This window comes from Tupaia chinensis, unplaced genomic scaffold (assembly GCF_000334495.1).
Source record: "Tupaia chinensis unplaced genomic scaffold, TupChi_1.0 Scaffold000407_4, whole genome shotgun sequence".
Taxonomy (NCBI): Eukaryota; Metazoa; Chordata; class Mammalia; order Scandentia; family Tupaiidae; genus Tupaia; species Tupaia belangeri.
In genome coordinates, this window is record NW_006159912.1 from 2922521 (window position 1) to 2944125 (window position 21605).

The following is a 21605-nucleotide window of genomic DNA, read 5'->3' on the forward strand; positions in this document are numbered from 1 at the left end:
CCTCCATTCTCCTCTCGGGATCTTGGGCATGCACGCACACACGCCCGGCGTGAGTTTTAAGCCACCAGGTCCGGGACACGAACCACGGTCGACTACATGGGAGTCCAGCGACATAGCCATTACACTAACTGCTGGTTCCCTGACTATCTTAACTTTTGAAAAACAATCTTATATTGATAAGATGGGAATCATGGAGACCTAACATAAAGGATGTACAAATACTTAGGCTCAGAGCCCACCACATATGATATTCTTCTTTGTTGTTTGGGCTGCTCTAATAAAATACTATAAGGAGACCAGCAGATGGTGTAATGGCTATGTCACTGGACTCCCATGTAGTCGACTGCGGTTCTAGTTCCGGACCCGGTGGCTTAAACTCATGCTGGGCACGTGTGTGTGCGTGCCCAAGATCCTGAGAGGAGAATGGAGGAGAAGGGATTACAGCGTGGCCATCCCCCCTGGGGGGTGATTTCTCGCTTTCTGTCTCTCTGTCTTTCCAGCGAGCGCACGCACTTTATAGAAAAAAACTCTCAAAAAAAATAAATAAATACTGTAAGATGGGTGGCTTCTAGACAACAGAGACTTACTTCTCAGAGCTCTAGAGGTTGGAAGGTCCAGGATCAAGGCAGCAGCAGTTTGGAGTCTGGTGAGGACTCACTCTCTGGTTCATAGAGGGCCCCTAGCTGTGTGCTCACATTCTGGAGAGGGCAAGGCAGCTCTCTGGGGTCTCTACAGCACTGCACTAACCAGCTGAGCGACCCGGTGACCAGGGGCCTCTTTTCTAAGGCCACTAATCTCATTCATGTGGGCTCTGTCCCCATGATTCAATCCCCTAAAGGCCAAAGGCCCCACCTCTTAATGCCATCACCTTGGGAATGAGGATTTCAGCATATGCATTTGGGGGGTACATCAACATTTAGGCTTTAGCAATGTCCAAACTACTTTCTTCTTTAGTCCTCAGTGACATTTGTAACTGTTCTTACTTACATAAATCAGCTTTTATGAAGAAGGCACCTTTGGGACTATATGGCATAATGGTTATATTGCTGGACTCCCACATAGTCAACCCTGTTTCAAGTCCTGAGTCCTGGACCCAGTGGTTTAAAACTTATGCCAGATGCATGTGCGTATGTGCCCAAAATTCCAGGAGGAAAATAGAGGAAAGAGATTCTGGCATGGCCACTCCCCCAGAGAGTGATTTCTTGCTGTCTCTCTGTCTCTATGGCAAGTGCACACACCCTATAGCAAAAATCTCTCTTAAAAAAAAAAAAGGAATAAAAAGGTGGTGTCTTTAATGAGATAAAAAATACAAATGACCTAGTTCACACAATTGTAAAGAATAAATGGGATGGGAGTGGGTCTCAGATGATAATTGAATACGAACTGAACATGCTCTTGATCAAGCCACGGTAATGTTCAATTCCCGAGTAGGCACTCAAATGCAGATACTTTACAGTTGTTGCACAAGATGCTGGCGCCTCATTATTTCATTCTCACTTTCCCTTTGTTGCCCTTCTCATTGCAGAACGACAGGCAGATCCTGTGCATCACAATGCTGCTAGGGCTGAATGACAGCAAGAATCGCTTAGTGAAAGCTGCAACCTCGCGGGCCCTTGGTGTCTACGTGCTTTTTCCCTGTCTCAGACAGGTCAGAGTAGGCCTGTTTGGCCTTTCCATGTCCTTTTTATATTCCGTATCACCTTTTTTTTTGGTGGATATAGAGCTCCTCAGTTGGACAGTAAGAAAATTAAACCATGTAATCTAGTTTCCTAGTTTTCTACTAAAGTACGGTAATGCCTGCAGTTGTTATCATTACTGTTATTCTTTATTACTTAACACACTGCTCAGGACCCTGGTTGCCCAGTAAATGATAAATGAAAATGAAATGGGACAGTGCCATGTGCTGCTAGTAATTGAGAATGCTGACATAGTTTTTACGAAGAAGAAAATGGAGTTCTGCTTTCCTCTTTGTGACATTTACCTCACTGAGAGGTATGCAGTGAATAGGGCATGTTTTAGAAATTCGTTGTCGGTACATTTTTCCCAAAGTGGAAACACCCGAGCATGAAATTCATAGATAGCTGTCACAGGCCCAGTTATACGATGTTCACAGAGCAAATCCGTAGTCTCTGCTGGTGTCTGGGGCACACACCACAGCCATGGGAGAACTTCCTCTGGGGTCTTACTGTCTAAATTGTCATATGTAAGAAAAATTGCTAGTTGAGTAAATGGATGTTGATTTCAAAATCAGTTTTGATTTACAGATAGAAATTTACATGAAAGGCTTTCTAGCAATGTGCACTCATGAGGTAACTGCAGTGTTTTGTTCTCTTATAGGATGTCATATTTGTTGCAGACACAGCAAATGCAATATTGATGTCACTTCAGGACAAGTCTCTGAATGTCCGAGCCAAAGCAGCATGGTCACTGGGCAACCTGACAGACACTCTGATAGTCAACATGTAGGGGACTCGGCTTGTTTTCCTGGGGTGACTTCTGAGACTGAGGTCCCAAGAGGATAGCTTTGTTCCTCCTCTGAAAGAATTAATAGTAATAACTCCACGTTATATAGTCAGGCTTCCTGCTTTGTTTTGTTTTATTTTCACTTAGGTAATAAGATTAATAAGCTGTTCTTAATATATATAAGTCATACATTAGGACTATATTAAGATGTACATATGTATATCCTCCTTTTTGTCACTTAACTCTGTGTAAGTAACATGTATGAACATTCTCCTTTACTGTTGACTCTGTAAATCTTTATTTTTATTGCACAGAAATTACTTTGTGATGATTAATCATTTGATTCCTGAACATTTAAGTTATTTTAAGCTTTAGGTTTATAGACTTTTATATACATGAACATGTTTGTGCATGAAATATCTATTTTGAGATACTCCCTTTGGATACATTCCTAGATGTGGAACTACCAAGTCAAAAATATATACTATAAATTCTTAGTATAAAATAGGTTTGTTAAAATGTTTTCCTTAAGTTTTTATACTTGTACTAAGAGAATATACTTTTATTTGTATATATTTGAGTTGTGCCTTTTAACATCTGTCTGTTTTGGGTGAAACAGGGAAACATCAGACCCAAGTTTCCAGGAAGAGTTCTCGGGTCTCCTGCTCTTGAAAATGTTGCGATCAGCTATAGAAGCATCCAAGGATAAAGACAAGGTAGACTGACTGCAAGACCTAGCATTTCTCTTTACTTTGCATGTTGTAATTGCAGCATAACTGGCAGCTTAGTGTGGTGGAATGTTCCTTAGACTATCCCACCAAGTGCCTATTCACAAGAGACTGAGGGTTATGCTCATGGCATAAAGTAGCCCAACTCCACACTTGCACAGCTTTTTCACTGTCCTCTGTCTCGTGAAAAATATAAGTGTCCATTTGTAATAATATATGATATTAATCTTTTTTTTTCCTTCCCTGAGAAATCTTTAAATAGAATTGTCAGATCAGAAAGATGAGCATATCCTGGCCTGAGCTGTAGGTCAGGCAGACATGGAGTCAGGTGCTAACTGGCCCTTTGAGCTGAGTGACTTTGGTGCTCTACTTAACTTCTCTGAAGATCTGTTTTCTCACCTGTAACAAGGAAGTCATTGCATATACTTATTTCACTGTATTCAGAGATGCCTTATGTTTAATTACCTTGCATAGGACCTACCCATACCAAGCATTTAATTTAGTGCTGTGGTTCTGAAAATCTCATAGTCATCTGGGATATACTACATCAGAGTAATCAAAATTTTCTGAGGGATAGGGCCTGAAAATTAGTTTAAAACAAATACAGACCTCTCCCCACCCCCCCAGGTGACGCTAGTATGCTACAGAAATTGAGACATTCTCATTTAGTAGAAAAGTATTGGGCTAGAATTGTGAAACTTAGCTTCTCCTCCTAGACTTGTTACAAACTACCCTTTTTGTTTGTTTGTTTGTTTGGAGAGGTTTTTGCTATAGGGCGCATGCGCTCGCCAGACAGAGAGAGAGAGACAGAGAGACAGAAAGTGAGAAATCATCCCCCAGGGGGGATGGTCACGCCGCAATCCCTTCTCCATTCTCTTGGGATCTTGGGCATGCACGCACACGTGCCCGGTGTGAGTTTAAGCCGCCAGGTCCATACGGGACTCGAACCGTGGTCGACTACGTGGGAGTCCAGCAACATAGCCATTATGCAAACTGCTGGTCCCTCAAACTATCTTTGTCCTATTATTCCTGGGCTTTATATTCCATCATTGTGAAATGAGGATGATGGACCTCTGTCAGATTCAGTCCAGCACTTAAGAAAATCAGGGAGAGGAGCTTTGTAGAAGTTCACCTTTTTTTTTAAAATTAGTGTTTTATTATTATTATTATTATTTTTAGGGAGATTTTTTTTGCTATAGGGTGTGTGTACTTGCTGGAGAGACAAAGAGAGACAGAGAGACAGGAAGCAAGAAATCATCCTTCAGGGTGGATGACCATACTCCTCCATTCTCCTTTCGGGATTTTGAGCACGCATGGACACATGCCCAGCATGAGTTTTAAACTGCTGGGTCTGGGACTCAAACTGTGGTTGACTATGTGAGAGTCCAGCTATATAACCACTACCCCATCTGCTGGTCCCAGTATTTTAATTTTGTGTTACTAGAGTGCACACATGTTCACCAGAGGGGAGAAAATAGCACCTCCCAATGGGGCATTGTCATACTACATTCCTTTCTTCTACATTTCTCTATCCTGTCAGCATTTTGGGTATATATGCACATGTGCCTGACATGTTTATCATGTGCCCCAGGGCATGGATTTGAACTCTGGATGGTTATGTGGGATCCAGCTCCCTAGGCACAGTGCTTAACCACTGCACTATGGGACCAGCCCAGACCTCATCCTTCTGATGGCTCAGAATGTTAACCAGACAAGACTTGGCAGAATTCTGAGGGCTTGTACCTTTACAGATTGCATATTTCAGCCTTTTTGCTTTTAAGAAGTCTAGGACATCCTGACTTGTTTTTGCTTTTGTTTTTAATTTACTATAGGATACACATGGTTGCTGGAGAGAGGCAGAGAGAAAGCATTTCTCAGTGGGGATGACTTTGTTGTAATCTCTTGATTCTCTTCTCAGGATTTTGGGCATGAATTTGGGCATGTGTTTTTCTAAGCCTCTGAGTCCAGAACTCAAATCACACTGTCAGCCATTTGGGATCCTGCTGCCTTAACCACCATGCCATCTGGCTGCCCTCCTCCCACTTCTGAGTTTTTTTTTGTTTTTTTTAAGAGGTTTTTGCTATAGGGAGTGTGCGGTCTCCAGACAAGGACAGAGAGTCAGAAAGCGAGAAATTACCCCCCCAGGGGGGATGGCCACGCCGCAATCCCTTCTCCTATGGCCACGCCGCAATCCCTTCTCCTCCATTCTCCTCTCGGGATCTTGGGCACGCACGCACACGCGCCTGGTGTGAGTTTAAGCCACCAGGTCCGGGACTGGAACTGTGGTTGACTACGTGGAAGTCCAGTGACATAGCCATTACGCCAACTGCTGGTCCCCCCCTTCTGAGTTTTTAAAGCTAAAAGTATACATTCTTAATTATCTCTGGCAAAACAAATTTCTAAGGCTTTTATATTTTATTCTAGGTAAAAAGCAATGCAGTCCGGGCCCTTGGAAATTTGCTTCATTTTCTGCAACCCTCACATATAGAAAAACCCAGATTTGCTGAAATCATTGAGGAGTCTATCCAGGCTTTAATTTCCACCGTTCTGATTGAGGCTGCCATGAAAGTCCGGTGGAATGCTTGCTATGCAATGGGAAATGTATTTAAAAATCCTGCCCTTCCATTAGGTAAGAAAGGTTTTTTTCTCTGTGGTGGATAGTCTCTTCCAGTAGCACACAGCAGTCTATGTTGTTAAAGAGGTTTGTTGCAATGTTATTTATTATAACAATAGGAAGTGGGATATTTTTGTTGCCATAGAAAATGATGAGTTCTCAGTAATCTGGGAAAATATTTTTAATATTAAGAAAACGAAAGCAGGATATTTAATCATTTCTACAATATAACCTCAAATAGGAAAAAGACTGGGGGGAAATTTGTCTAATTATTTGTTTAATTGATGAACAGGATTTATTTCCGCTTTTATTTTATTTATTTATTTATTTATTTATTTATTTATTTATTTTGGAGAGATTTTTGCTATAGGGCGCATGCACTCGCCAGACAGAGAGAGACAGAGAGATAGAAAGTGAGAAATCACCCCCCTGGGGGGATGGCCATGCCACAATCCCTTCTCCTCCGTTCTCCTCTTGGGATCTTGGGCATGCACGCACACGCACCTGGTGTGAGTTTAAGCCACCGGGTCCGGGACTCGAACCGCGGTCAACTACATGGGAGTCCAGCAACATAGCCATTACGCTAACTGCTGGTCCCTATTTCTGCTTTTATTTTTTAAATGTTCTACAATGAGTGTGTATTATTTTAACTATCAAGAAAAAATAAAGGAAAAAACTGGAATGAGAGAAAGAAGAAGCTTGGAATCCCCATATGAGCTCTTGACACAGAGGAAGATACTACATTTAAGGGGTGTCTGCCTCTAATTGCTGACACGCTGTGCACCGTGGTGTGTTATTCAGTCACCGGCAGTGGCTGAAGTGTATGGACTGTAGCCTCCAAATGCCATTCACTTTGAGTGCCAGCGTTTGCGTTCTGGCTGGCTGACAAGATTTCCATCTGGAGCAGCAGGGAGTGCATCAAGTTAGGGGCACCTGGCTCTGCTCCCCTCAGTTGCCCATAGTGTCCAGGCAACCCAGCCTGCCAGGTGCTGGTAGAGAAGGAGCCTCACAGCCTTTTCTGTTGAGGAAATAACCAAAAATGACCTTTGGAGCTAGAGTTCATGGAGTGGGGAGTCTGCTTTCTGAAGAGCCAAGTCTTTGAAAGCAGGGCACCTCCGTGATGGTTAGTTCCTACGGCTGCCTTGTCTGGCTCTTGCCCTCAGCTTACTGACCTGAAGAAAGAGGACTGCCTGACCTGGAGGGAAATGGAAACTATAAAGAGTGAGAGGTTTGACGGTTCAAAGAATAGAGTGGCAGCACTATCAGGAGCCGCATAGAAAAGAGAGCCAAGAGTCTGACTAGGGATTGTGCTGGGACAGAGCGTGAGGTTCTGGGACCTTTAACAGTGACCCTTTGTAAATGGCAGTAGCACCCACAAAATGAAAAGGGCCTCCTCATTTATCTTAGGAAGCAAAAAAAAAGAAAAAGAAAAAGAAAAAATCCAGAAGGCTAGAGGAGTGAAAGAAACTGCATTCTACTCTGTCACCTATCCTGGGGGATACGAATACCCCAGAGCAGAGTGGGTAGTGGTGGCTCTGGTAAGGGAAAAAGTAAAAATAGACTGATTTCCTAGGGCCCACAGGAATGAAGACAAGACAGAAATCTGGGCATCTTATTTATTTTATTTTTAATTTTAGTTTTAGTTTTTGCTATAGCGTGTGTGCACTCACCAGAGAGAGAATGAGAAGGAAAGTGAGAAACCACCCCATCAAGGGATGGCCATGCTGCATTCCCTTCTCCTCCATTCTCCTCTCAGGATTTTGGGCTTGCACGTTTACACACCCAACATATTTTCCAAGCCACCAGGTCTAGGACTTGAACATGCAGTCGGCCTTGTGGGATCCAGCTGTCTTAATGCCACCTGGCTGGCCCTATATATTCACTTTTTAAGAGCACCTTATTAAAAGTAGAAGCTTTTTTTTAAAAATTATTTTATTTATTTAACTATTTATTTACTTATTTTAATTTGACCAGAGAGGGACAGAGTGAGAAAGAGAGAGAAAGCAAGTCACCAGGTTCGGGACTTGAACCTTGGTCGGCCATGTGGGAGTCCAGTGCTCTTAACTACCATGCCACCTGCCAGCCCCGAAAGTAGAAGCTTTTGTTTGCAATAAAATGCATAACTTGCTGTGGGCAGAGCGGTGTCTGGATGCTAACTTGGGGAACAAAGTGCTCTCTGCTAGCATCAACAAGAATGCTGCATACAGTTGCACAAAACTTAGAAGCGCCCAGCTGAGAGGATGTGGGGGTTGGTGGGGGGGAGGCTGCAATTCAGTCTTTGCGTCTCCCACCAAGCTTTACTGCCTCAGGACAAAATCCTCCCAGAGAAGAAGCTTTTTTCTAAGTTGCCAAAGGCCCTAATTGGATGGCAGGGGCCCTGAGCATGTGGCAGCCTGGACTAGCGGGAGAGGGCGGTTGGGGGTCAGTCCTCTGCCACTTACTAGGACCCCACAGTTAGTCCCTTGCTGTCCTGACCTTGCACGATTTTTTTTTTTTTTTGGAGAGATTTTCACTGTAGGGTGCGTGCGCTCGCCAGACAGACAGAGAGAGAGAGACATAGAGACAGAAAGCGAGAAATCACCCCCCAGGGGGGATGGTCACGCCGCAATCCCTTCTCCTCCATTCTCCTCTCGGGATCTTGGGCACGCACGCACACGCGCCCGGCGTGAGTTTTAAGCCACCGGGTCCGGGACACGAACCGCGGTCGACTACGTGGGAGTCCAGCGACATAGCCATTACGCTAACTGCTGGTTCCCACCTTGCACGATTTTTGTGAGACTGAATAAACACATAAAATGACTATCTCAGCATTAGTGTACGTGTATCCTTTTCACACACACACCCACACACCCACTTATTTCTGAGGGTTATTTGTTGTAATGACTATGGGTTGTTTGGATTCTTTTCAGGGATAGCCCCATGGACCTCCCAGGCCTACAATGCCCTGACGTCAGTCGTGACATCTTGCAAGAACTTCAAGGTGCGCATCCGATCTGCCACTGCCCTCTCAATCCCCAACAAGAGGGAGCAGTATGGGTCTGTTGACCAGTACGCTCAGATCTGGGACGCATTGGTCACCGCTTTACAGAAGAGTGAAGACACGACAGACTTTTTGGAATTTAAGTACTGTGCCAGCCTTCGGACCCAAATCTGCCAGGCTCTGATTCACCTCCTGAGCTTGGCCAGTGCCTCAGACCTGCCCTGTATCAACAGAACCCTTACACTGAATGGAGATATGATCCAGTCCTATATCCTACAGTTTCTAAAATCTGGAGCAGAAGAGGATGACACCGGAGCACCCCGTAGCCCACAGGAGCGAGACCAGATGGTCACAATGGCTCTGAAGCATTTAAACAGTGTCCAGGCACTGGCTGGAGACACAGCCAAAAGGGCCGTTGTGGGCTTTTTAGAAGATACCCTCGCCATTTATTTTGACTCATCTGGATAATAGTGGCACTCCTGCATTAACAGATTGGTTAATATTGTACAGGACTTCCCAGGTGTCAACTATGGTAATAGTGAGACCTGGCTTGAGCATAAGGTGTGTGGGATTTAGTCCCAGGAGCAGAAACAGTCCACACACTGTCACACTGTCTATTTAGAAGGAGCTAGCAGCTATTTATGTTTTTCTCAAATAGCTCGGACACCTTGGAGAGTGGTGCCACTGCACTGGCCATGGTCCAGGTCGTGGGACCCTCTGATCTGTGCAGCCAGGAGCCAGGGAGTTGGAGTTGTATGTGGCCTGAGATTGGGGTTTGTGAAGGATGTTTAGTCTCAGGTGGGGGAGACCAAACAAGTAGGAGGGCTTAGGAATTAGGATGTCATCTGGGGTTTTATTTTTCTTTTATAATAAACTAATGAAAATAGTGTGTCCAGCATCTGTTTTTATCAAGGTGATCTGTAAGAAGCTATAAGCAGAGCTGCTGTTCCACCAGTTTACCCTGGTCCAGCTGCACCAGTTGCTAAGATCCTGGAGCAGTTCCTCATGGTTGTTACATGGAGCTACTGTGCTGAGTTCCACCAGTGCCAGCCCCGGAGGTGCCTCCACCACCCCCCTCCATCCAGCAACCAGAGTTAACTGCTGGCGTCTGGGGCCTCAAGCCTAGATGGTTATAGCAACCTCTGTCCAGTGCCCTTTGGTTCAGTGTGGTCCCATACACTAAATTTATGGCTGCCTTGCCTTCTTTTTATTTGTGCCTTTGAGAAAGGGTATTTTGTGCAACTTTGATGGTTACAAAGAGAATTTTTTTTGAGAGAGAGATTTTTGCTACAGGGTGTGTGCACTCACCAGAGAGACAGAGACAGAAAGACAGAAAGCAAGAAGTCACCTCCTGGGGGGATAACCACACCGCAATCACTTCTCCATGCTCCTTTTGGGATCTTGGGCACGTACACACACGTGCCTGGCGTGAGTTTAAGCCACCGGGTCCGGGACTTGAACCGTGGGCGACTGCATGGGAGCCCAGTGACAGCCATTATGCTAACTGCTGGTCCCACAAAGAGAAGTTTATTTTTTTATAAATATTTTATTTAACTTTATTTATTCATTCATTTATTTATTCCAGTTTGACCAGAGAGGAATAGAGAAAGAGAGAGAGCAAGCTGCCAGGTCCAGGACTTGAACTGTAGTCAGCCACGTGGGAGTCCAGCACCCTTAACCACCAAGCCACCTGACAGCCCCCAAAGAGAAGTTTTTAAATTACACTTTTATATTGCCCAAGTAGTGATGAACATAATTTCTCACTGAATATTTACACTTATATTTTGTATTTGTCTCCTAGTTGCCAACAGTTTATTGGAAGTGATTTTGGTCAGGAATTTAGACGTATGTAAGAACAAGCTAGGGCTGGCTCCATGGCCTGGGGGTAAAGGCAGCTGGATCCCACGTGGCTAACTATGCCATTTGAGTCCCAGACACCGTGGCTTGAGAAACATTGGGCACATGTGCTTGTGTGCCCAAAATCCCAAAAGGAGGGAGAAATCGAGAAGGGACTGTGGCTTGACCGTGCCCCTTAGGGCTGCTTCTCTTCCTCTCTCTGTCTCTATCAACTCTCATGAGCACAACAAACAAACTAGTAGTAAAATATTCCACCTTTATATTTGTTGTCGGATAAATAAGAATCAAGATACAGAGAATGGATTTGGGTCTTGTATTATTTAATTATTGTTATTTAGCTTAAAACATACCAAAGTACCTACATCTTCAGTTTTTCTCCTTGCCTTTAAGTTACTCTTTGCTTCCCTCCTCGGATACGTTGTTGGTTGTTCAGAAACTGCTGTCTGAAAGGCAGTGACAGGAACAGCACTCAGATAGACCGAAGCTGCACGTCCTATGAAAGTAACTTTCTGTTGGTGGAGTGCCCATTTCCGAAGAATTAGACGAAAGGTACAGTAAAAACACTCATGGGGGCCAGCAGGTGGCGTGGTGGTTGAGGCATTGGACACTGCCACATAGTGGCTTGCTTTCTCACTTTACCATTCTCTGTCTCTGTCTCTCTCTGGTCAAAATAAAAATGAATGAACAAATAATAATTAAAAACACATGTAGCATACTCTTTAAAGTAGCTCTTCTTTGGAGATGGTTCTGAAAATGAATTAAGAGGGCTCAGGGATCTGAATGAGCTTCTCCTGACCTTCCAGGAATCTTGAGTCCTCGAATTTTGGACATTCCTTCCCTTAGAGGTAGCTTCTTCATGGGCATTTCACATGCTTTGGTTCTTTAAGCTTTCACTGGTGGTTTTCTTCATAAAAGATCTGTGAAATGTTTTGTTTGGTGATTTACTCTTATCCTTTGATAATCTTGAATTAAACCTTCTTTATAAACCTCTAGCTTCCGTAAAAGTCTCTAGGTCCCTGTATGGATAATAATGTTTGTACACAGGGAGAGAACCAAGGATAAGCATCTCTAGACATTCCCGGGGTCTGGCATCCTGGCTTCTCTCCCCATAGAAGCTGATCCTCTTCTCACAGAGGCGTCCTGGCTGTCCATCATGCAGCAGGAACTCCTGACAACCCACACTGCCTCCGTAAAGCTACAGTAATGAAAGGAAGCCTCACAGACGCTGGAGTTGGACTTACTCTACAGAAAGCCCTGTTGATTCAGAATTTGCAGTGCCGGATACTAAACTTCCTTTTGATAATTACGAGAAAAATAGAGCCACCCAGGCAAAGAGCTTTTTGTTCATTGGACTACAGTGTTGACACATCATTTTTCTCCTTTGAGCATTTCTTTGACCAGTATGAGGGACCTGCTGACATCTATCCACTATTCCTAACCACCCACTTGTAGCCTCTTCCGCAGTATTAACCAATGGCAAAGCGAGTGGAAAACTCGCATGGAACACCAGGGGAAAGGTTTCCTTCACGGCGATACTTGCAGATGAATGCGAGCAAAGCCTCACATTCTTTCCAGCAGAAGAGCTGAGTTACAGTAACGCTGGTTCATTCCCTCCCCTTCCCTTCATTAATATTTTACTGCTTCTCTGGTGCTAACGACGGAATACCACAGACTGAGTGATTTATAAAGAATAGAGGTTTATTTAGCTCATGGTTTTGGAGGTCCAAGGTCTGGGGACCACATCTGGTGAGTCTGCTTGAGGGGGACTCTGCAGAGTCCTGAAGTGGTGCCAGGTATCACATGGCAAGAGGGCAGCGGTGCGCATGTCTGTGTCCATGACACTGTCTGTCCTCTGGTTTCACTCCCTGTCCTTATAAACCCATGAGCAATCACTCATGGGGCCCCACCCTGCTAACCGTGCCTAGTTCTTAGTTTCTCCTGCAAGATGGGGATAGCACTTATCCTGTAAGTCTATTATAACACATTAGTTAATGCATGGACAGCTTCTGATGCCCAGGAAGTGTCAGATATTTATTTTCGTGCGTTTTCAGAGCATTAAGCAACACCACGAGGCTTTGTGATGACAGCTGGATTCCCCTGCTGGCACATTTAGGTGGTTCTAGCTATCTAGCCTCAAGAACCTGGACCCGCAGTGTGGAAGAGGCACAGGACCTCCGAAGTCTGACAGAAACTGCCCATCTTGCCCCCACAGGCCCCTCCAGGGACAGGGAAGGGACCAGAAGTGCAGGAGGCCGCACCCACTGAACGGGAGCCGGAGCCCTTCCCGGGTTCTGCTTCATGCCTCACCCCAGAGCCAGTTTGCAGGAACTACAGATAACTCGCACAAGATCCAGAATTACATGAGGTTTTCAAAGCCCAACTTTGCTACCAAATCACTATGTCCTTGGACAAGGTACTTGATAATTTTTCTTAAAATGGGGCCCAGGATCCTGAGGAACTGGAGGACTGGAGAAAGGGGAGCGTACAGGAATAGGAGCCTGTCGGGGTCATTCCTTCAGCCCCCCTCTCTGTCTCTAGCTCTTGTGCAAATGCTATCATGAATACAATTTAAAAAAAAGAAAGGTTTCACACTATTTGCAGAAAACCAGTCTGAAATACTGAATCCACAAGTCCTGATGTCCAGGACGCCAAGGAAATCACCTCATAAAACAAAAAAGGGAAGTTCTGAAAGGCAGCTGGTTACAACGTACGCCCAAACCAGTAGCTTTTCTACATAGCAACAATAAATGATTCAGTTTTTTATTTTAAAAAAACTGCTTTCACAATAGTAACCAAAGTAATAAAATACCTGGGAACAAATACAGCCAAAGTAATGCAAGGATTTTATGAAAAAAGTAAAAAAAAATACACTGCAACTTCATAAAAAGAAGACATAAACAAAGAGAAGATATATTGTGTCTCGAGTGAAGAAACCAATATTATAAAAAGGTTACTTCTTCCAAATCTAAAATGAAATGAAATCCCCATGAGAATCAAATTAGACTACCCCTCCCTCGCCCCCGGACAGGATGATTCTAATGTTCGTCTGGAGAAGTGAGTATGAAAATTCAGACCAAGGAATCTGGCTTATCCTCACCACACAGTGGGGGAGAACGCCAGAAAACAATCTCTCGAAGTCACGTACGACGCCCCGGGCTCATCCCTGAGCTTTGCACGTGTGCTTCTGACGTTGGGCAGCGGCCGAAAACTTGGAGAACTGAACTATGGGGTAGCTCACTGCCCAGCCCCAGGCTGCCTATTGGGTGGCACATGCACAGGACTGATCTGAAAGCACTGCAAAGGCTTTTCAAAATTTTTTACTTCTTTAGGTTTTTGCCATAGGGCATGTGTACTCACCAGAGAGAGACAGGGAGAAGGAAAGGGAGAAATTGCCCCCAGGGCGGGATGGTCATACTGCGACCCCTTCTTCTCCACTCTTCCTGGGATTTTGGGCACGTTCACACACGTACCTGCTGTGATTTTTCTTCTTTCTTTTTAAAAAGGAATTATTTAACTTTATTTAAAGAATTAGCTTATTAATTTCATTTATTTATTTTAATTTCACCAGAGAGAGACAGAGTAAGAGAGACAAAGAGAGGGAAAGCAACAGAGAAAGCAACAGAGAAAGCCACTAGGTCCAGGACTCGAACTGCAGTTGGCCATGTGGGAATCCAGCGCCCTTAATCACCACACCACCTGCCAGCCCCAATTTATTTATTTATTTAAATTTGACCAGAGAGGGACAGAGTGAGAGAGAGAAAAAATGAGAAAGTAAGCTGCCAGGTAAGGGACTGGAACTGCAGTTCATGTGGGAGTCCAGTGGCCTTAACCACCACACCACCTGTTGGCCCCCACTGCAAAGGCTGTAAAACTTGATCGTAACCCGAAGAAGGCAGGTAGGTAATTACTGACTAAACAAAACTAGAACGACTGCCCGCTAAAACAGAAAACAACATTCTTCCCAGGATTCCAACATGGCTCAGAGCCTCAACATAACATTCAAATACTCGGGATACAATCCATAATTATTCAACAGGCAGAGAACAGAGGAAACCTCAATATCTCCTACAGAATAGATACTCAACAGACACCAACTTTGAGATGACACAGATTTTGGGAAAATCTGTATTATAAAATCATGTATTATAACCATATTCTAAGAAGTAAAGACGATCATGAAATAAAAGAAAATAACAGTGGAGATAAAAGATATAAAGGAACCAAATGTAAATTTGAGAATGAAAAATAAACAATTTTAAAAAGATATGGTCTAACCTATGCTTAATTGTAATGGTAGTAACTGACATTTATTAACTGATTTTTTATTTGCCAAGTATAGTCAGACCTCTGTATCGGTAGGTTCTGTATCCATAGGTTCAGTTAACTACACATCAAAATCTCTCCCCCTTGGGTCAGCAGGTGGTGTAGTGGTTAAGGGCACTGGACTCCCACTTGGCTGACTGAGGTTTGAGTCCCAGACCTGGCAGCTTGTTTTCTCACTTTCCCTCTCTCTCTCTCTCTCTCTCTCTCTCTCTCTTTCTCACTCTCTGGTCAAATTAAAAATAGATAAATGAATTAAAAAATAAATAAAATAATTCTTTAAAAATTCTCTCCCCAAAATACAATAGAAATAATACAAATTTTAAAATAATACAGCCTAACAACTATTTCTATAGCATTTATATTTATTAGGTATTATAAGTAATCTAGAGATAATTTTAAAGTACCGTATACAGGAGAATGTGCATAGATTATTTGCAAATACTACTCCATTATATTGGGTTATTGGGAAAGTCATGACACATTTTTGCAAAGAAAAACAGAAAAATATTTCATGACTTTCCTGATGACCTAGTATTATTTTCTAGAATTATTTGTTGGGGCCAGAAGATGGTTATATTGCTGGACTCCCACGTAGTTGACCACAGTTCGAGCTCTGGACCCGGTGGCTTCATACTCACAGGCCGAGTGTATGTGTGTGCATGCATGCCCAAAATCTTGAGAAGAGAATGGAGGTAAAAGGATTGTGGCGTGGCTATTCCCCCCATGGGGTGATTTCTTGCTTTCTGTCTGTCTCTCTGGTGAGTGCACGTGCCCTATAGCAAATGTCTCTCTAAAAAAAAGAATTATTTGTTTAATTTTATTTATTATTACTAATTTAATTTGCTGAAGGCCATCTGCATTCACCAAAGAGAGAGAAGAAAAGTGAGAAAGCAAGCCGCCAGAGCTGGGCCTTGTGAGAGTCCAGTGCCCCAATTACATCCACCTGCTGACCTGCACTACCCCGCTTTATTTAAGATAGTTGAGCATCCACAGATTTTGGTACCCACCTGGAGGGGCTGGTCCTGATACCAACTGCTGGTAGTGCCAAGAGATGACTGTACTACAAAAGCTCCTACATACATTTCTAACTCATAGCCTGTTATGTACAAAAGGAATCTGATACCTATTTTTACTAGCTAAAATGTTTACCTTTTTGGTTCTTTTTTATTCTTTTGGCAAACTTTCTTGAATGTACAAGAAAGTTTTGGACACCCAAATTGTACAGATAAATTGTAGCAATGTAGTGGAACAGCCAACAGATGGAGACAGAGAACACAAAGTTATTTGACACAGGGCTTTCAGCTGAACTGTCACTCAGCCTCCATCAGGTTGCTATGTTTACAGCACTGACTCTCAAACCTTAACTGCACATTAAAAGCACCTGCAGAACTTTAAAAACTACTGATGAAGAGCCTTCCACCCCAGTTCTGAGTTTAGTGGCCTGGGGTGGTCTTGCCATTGAAAGTTTTTTTATGTTTGTTTGTTTTGTTTTGTTTTTAAACAATTATTTATTTTATTTATTATTATTATTATTTAATTTGATGAGAGAGAGAAAGCAAGACACCAGGTCCAGGACTCGAACCATGGTTAGCCACGTGGGAGTCCAGCCCCTTAATCACCACACCGCCTGTCGGTCCCTCCATAGAAAGTTTTACAACCCGCACAAGAGATTCTAACTACAGAAAAGTTTGAGGCCCACTACTTTAGAGCATGCAGTGATTATGGGTCTCAGCTAGGGTGTTGCAGAATTACCTAGAAAACCTGAGAACAACACAGAGACCCTGGCTGTGATAGTCTTCATTCTTTTGAGAACCAGTGTATTTTGAAATGGCAATATAATGGACTAATATTTTAGTAATATAATTAGTACTCAATCTGATAAAAAGCCTCATACTAGATTCTATTATTTTGGAGTAACTGCTGGCATCGAATATTTAAGAACATTTTATGGGAGAAAAATTTTAATTGGAGAAAATGCTATTAGCTTTTTTTCCCGCTGGAAATGGAGCTAAGTCCAGTGGGGCCATCCTAGGACTACCTTGTGGTTTGCAGGAGCAGTTTTGCAAATGGGACAGCAGAGAAGCTGTGTTTTCAGAGAAGCACAGGCCGCAGGTGGTATCAGGTTCTAGAGTTCATGAAGTCGTGTTTGGTCGTTCTATAGCTGGGCGTTAGGGCTGCTCACCCCGGTGAGTTCCCAGTCTTCATGGGGTCTGCTCTGCAGATTTGTTCTTACTCTCACTCTCACTTTGTTCTCACCAAAAGATTTAAATTACTTCAATATTAGAGCCATTATAGATTAATTTTTTAAAATAACATTTATTGTTTCTCTTAATATAAAAGCAGTGAATCTCCATTGTGGAACATTTTGAAAAAAAACAAACATGTCTGGGGCCAGCCCCTGGCCTAGTGGTTACATGTGCTAGATGCCATATGGCTGACTGTGTGGTTCAAGTCCCAGATCTGGAGGCCTGAAAAACATGCTGGGCATGTGTACGCATGTGCCCAAAATCCCCAAAAGAAAAGAGATGGAGGAAAAAGGATTGCAAGATGACCATTCTCCATGGGGGCAGGATGCATTCTTGCTTTCTCTCTCTGTCTGTTTCTTTGATGAGCACATGTGGCCTCTAGCACATTAAAAAGGGAGAAAAAAAGAAGTATGAGAGGTCAGCAGGTGGCATGGTGGTTAAGGGGGCTGGACTCCCACATGGCCAACTGTGGTTCGAGTCCTGGACCTGGTGGCTTTCTTTCTCACTTTCTCTCTCTCACGCACTCTGTCCCTCTCTGATCAAATTAAAATAAGTAAATAAATAAAATAATTCTTTAAAAAATATGCATCAGTAAAAATCTCCTGTTGTCTTACCATTACTTTTAAAATGTTGATGTATTTTATTACAGACTTTCTATGATATGTGCATATGTGCCTGAGTATATACTATACATATGAACTTACACTACAAATGTGTGTGTGTGTGTGTACACAATCCCATGTATATCATAGGGAATTAGTCTACAAAATAGTGGTTGTAAGCTACATAGTTTTTGTAGCCTGTGACTTTACTTAGTAATAGGCGGCGAGCATTGATCAGTCCTGTAAAACATGACTTTAATGGGGCCAGCAGGTGGTAGGGTGGTTGGGGTGAGGGATTCCCACATGTCCAACTGCAGTTTGAGTCCCAGACTTGGTGGCTTGAAAAATCACAACAAATATAAAGATAAATTTTAAAAAAAATGTTTAAAAACAAAACAAAAAACCCCATGACTTTAATGACTAGACAATAGTCCTTTTCATCAATATTCAATAATTTAACCAATTCTCTATTTTGGAGTGTTGCTATCCAATTTTTGGTTGATTTAATTGTAACTCTTTGGTAGATGTTAGACCCTTAATTTGTTATGTGAGGTGAGGCAGAGATGGAACTTTATGACTTTCTAAGCACTCGGTCACTTGTCTCTGTACCACAGACTGAAGGATCAAGCCGTCCTTTCCCCGGGGCTTTGCAGTCTGTGTGTGGGCTTCCTCCACTCCTTCCACTGCTCTGCTACTCCAGGCTAGTCCCAGACTTCTTTAACTTTCTGTGAGAAAGTTCAGCGGCCAGGTGACCAACCACGCAAGACTGGTTGCGCCATGGTCCCAGGACTGGATCAGACTCGAAGCTGCCTTTGCTTGGGAATGTCAGCTGCAGGTAATTGCTAGCAAACGTTCAGCACTGATGTTAAAAACAAGCACTTTCTATTTACGAGGAAAAAAACTATTGTGAAGAGGGTGGAACTAAGGCTTCTTACTAACTATAGTTTTCCATTTCACCTTAAGAACACTTGCCATTGCAATAGTCCAAAAGACTGGGAGGTCTTGGGAACTCTTTTTATTTTTAGTTTTGTTTTAGGGTAAATATACTCACCAGAGAGAGACAGAAAGTGAGAAATCAGATGGCCTTCTGCAATCCCTTCTCCTTCATTCTCCTTACAGGATTTTGGGTGCACGTGCACGCACGCACGCACACACACACACACACATACACACACACATGCAATGTGTGATTCGGACCACAAAGCTGGCCATGTGAGATCCAGTACCTTAACCTCCATGCCACCTGCTGGCCCTCATCTTGGGAACTTTTCTTGTAATTCTGCCAAAATGATCCCAACCACAGTGGCACTGGCAGTAGGTGGAGTAATGCTGGAGGCATACGGAAGCTTAAGTTCTAATCCCAGGTTGGCCTAGATATGTCAGGGATGGCCATGGTTGCACCCTTGATCCTAGCCAGCTAGAAGGATGGGGAGACCATGTTTGGTGCTTGTCTCTCTCTCACTATATCTATATATCTACATCTATATATATGATGTCCTGACACCCAGGGCTATGTCTCCAGCTCACCCAGAGTAGGGAAGTTGGACCTCTTGCAGCCGAAGCAAGATCCAGGAGACCCATTAACATGACACCCTGCAAATCCCAGCAAACCAGGGGCCATGCCAGCCTACAATGATAGCCTACCTGAGACAGGTGCCATGTGCCATCTCCCTTGTCCATTAATTACCTGGGGTCAAGACTGTTTAATTAAAACAAAACTTGGAAGTGGATGAGAGAGACCAGAAGTGGGCTACTCATAGATGACTGAAACCGTTCTGCTGCCGTCCACTTCTCAACAGGTCATTCCTCCATTCCTCCACAGCAGGGTGGTGCTGTGGGAATGGCACAGACTCTTAGGTCAGGCAGACCTGGATTTGAATCTGGCATGCAGTTTTGGGGAGGACTCTTCCTCTCCAGCCACCCATGGCTGCTCAGTACTTAGGTGCTGAAGTGGTACACTTGGCACCTCACTCCTATCCTCTAATTTACTGAACAACCTTCTGAAATATATCTTTTCTCCTGTTTTACAGATTTTTACAGACGAAGGAAGTGAGGCTAGGAGAGATCAAGGGTCATACTGTTAGTGAATTGCAGCCCTGACAAAGCCCACACTCGCTGCACTAACCCTCCCCGGGGCACTCACTTGGACTCAGTCGGCACTGTGAAGACCAGATTAGCCACATCTGAAGGAAAACACGCTATTCTTCCCAACAAGTCTGTGAAACAGATATCATTATCCCATCATGCCATTGAGAAAAAGAGGGCTTAGGGAGATCAGGTGGTTTGCGTGACTCATCAGCCCTCCTGAGGCCAGAGGCACTAGGTCCTTAGCCAGGGCACTAGCCTCCCTTCCTGTGTCTATTATTGGATCAGAAAAGTCAAGACACATTTTTACATAGAAAGAAGATGTTATGACTGTTCCAATGACCCAACAGTTGCTCAATATCTGCTTATTGAAAATGTTTTTAAATTTTTTTTTATTATTCAAATAGAATTCTACACAGTCCAACAATCCTTTGTGGTTGGAAAACATAACCTGCCACATTGAATTAACAAAAGCAGATTATTTATCCAATTGTTAGAATACATAGCAACCGTTCTTTTTTGTTGTTGTTTTTTAATTTGCTGTAGGGGCACATGTACTCACTGGAAAGAGACAGAGAGAGGAAGAAAGGGGGGAGGGAGTGAGAACTCATCCCCTGTGGGGATGGCCATGCCACAATCCCTTCTCCTCCATTCTCTCGATTTGGGGCACACAAGCACACATGCATGGCGTGACTTTCAAGCCACTGGATCCAGGACTCAAACTGCACAATTAGCCATGTGCGATCCAGCACCTTAACATCTCTGCCACCTGCTGGCCCATCAACTGTTCATTTTAAACATATTTTATACTTATTGTTTATTGTTCATTATATAATACTGGTGGTAGTAAATACTTGCAGAAGATATTTCAGAAAACAAATGTAAGTTGCAAGAAGAAGAAAGAGGCTTTTCTCTTTTCTTTTTGTAGGTTTTTGTCATAGGGTGCATGCATAAACCAGAGGTGGAGTGAGACAAGAGAAGGAAAGAGAGAAATCACCCCCTAGGGGCATGCACATACACACACCTGGCATGAGTTTCAAAATGCCAGGTCCAGGACTTGAACCATGGTCGGCCATGTGGGAGTCCAGCACCTTAACCACCATGCCATCTGCTGGTCCCAAGGATTTTCCATTTAACAAGTGTCCATGAAGTATTTTTTTCTATAAAATGGAGGAACTCCCTCCTAGGCCTAGCCCCTGGCCATCTTTCTGAGGAGTCCTTGCCAAGCCAGGAAGGCCTGGTGCTGGTCTCCACTGCTGGGCCACTCACGGCGTGTAGACAGCTACATGGTGGATGGTGGCCAGTCAGGCCAGGAACTAAGTTGTTCTCGGGGTGGGGGTGGGGGCTGATGCTGGCCCAGGGGATACACAGGGCTCCGCCCACTCACAGGCCACCTGGACATGCACTCTCATAGGCTTCAATCACCCTTGACTTGCATGGTCACCATCTCTATAGCTCTGTCCAGTTCCTAGGCCCAGGCCCTCACCTCTTTCTGAAATTCGAATGTTTCCAAGAGGCTCCCGGAGGTCTGCAGGTCTCTCATCTCATTTTCTCACCTGCTCAAACCATCCTCCAACCCCCTACTGGCTGCCTCAGGGGTCTTTCCCCAGTCACAGGATCAGCTCGTCCTTAACCTCTTAAGACATAGTACCCGGATACCGCGTGGCTGCCTGCCCCCTCCCTGCTATCTGTCTGCCCCCTTCCCCC

The 21605-nt window shown here is 43.9% G+C and overlaps 1 protein-coding gene across 2 annotated transcripts in view; it reads left to right on the forward strand.

Annotated features, from left to right (window-relative positions):
- HEATR6 (HEAT repeat containing 6) overlaps window positions 1-9674 on the forward strand; it is a 40897-nt gene extending 31223 nt beyond the window's left edge. For both annotated transcript variants that reach the window (XM_006154424.3, XM_027774168.1), the window contains exons 16-20: window positions 1526-1648; window positions 2338-2462; window positions 3083-3179; window positions 5616-5820; window positions 8715-9674. In XM_006154424.3, the coding sequence (XP_006154486.1) occupies window positions 1526-1648; window positions 2338-2462; window positions 3083-3179; window positions 5616-5820; window positions 8715-9253 (1089 nt within the window). In that variant the 3' untranslated portion in view covers window positions 9254-9674. The remainder of the gene's footprint in view (window positions 1-1525; window positions 1649-2337; window positions 2463-3082; window positions 3180-5615; window positions 5821-8714) is intronic.
- Window positions 9675-21605: the final 11931 nt, after the last annotated feature.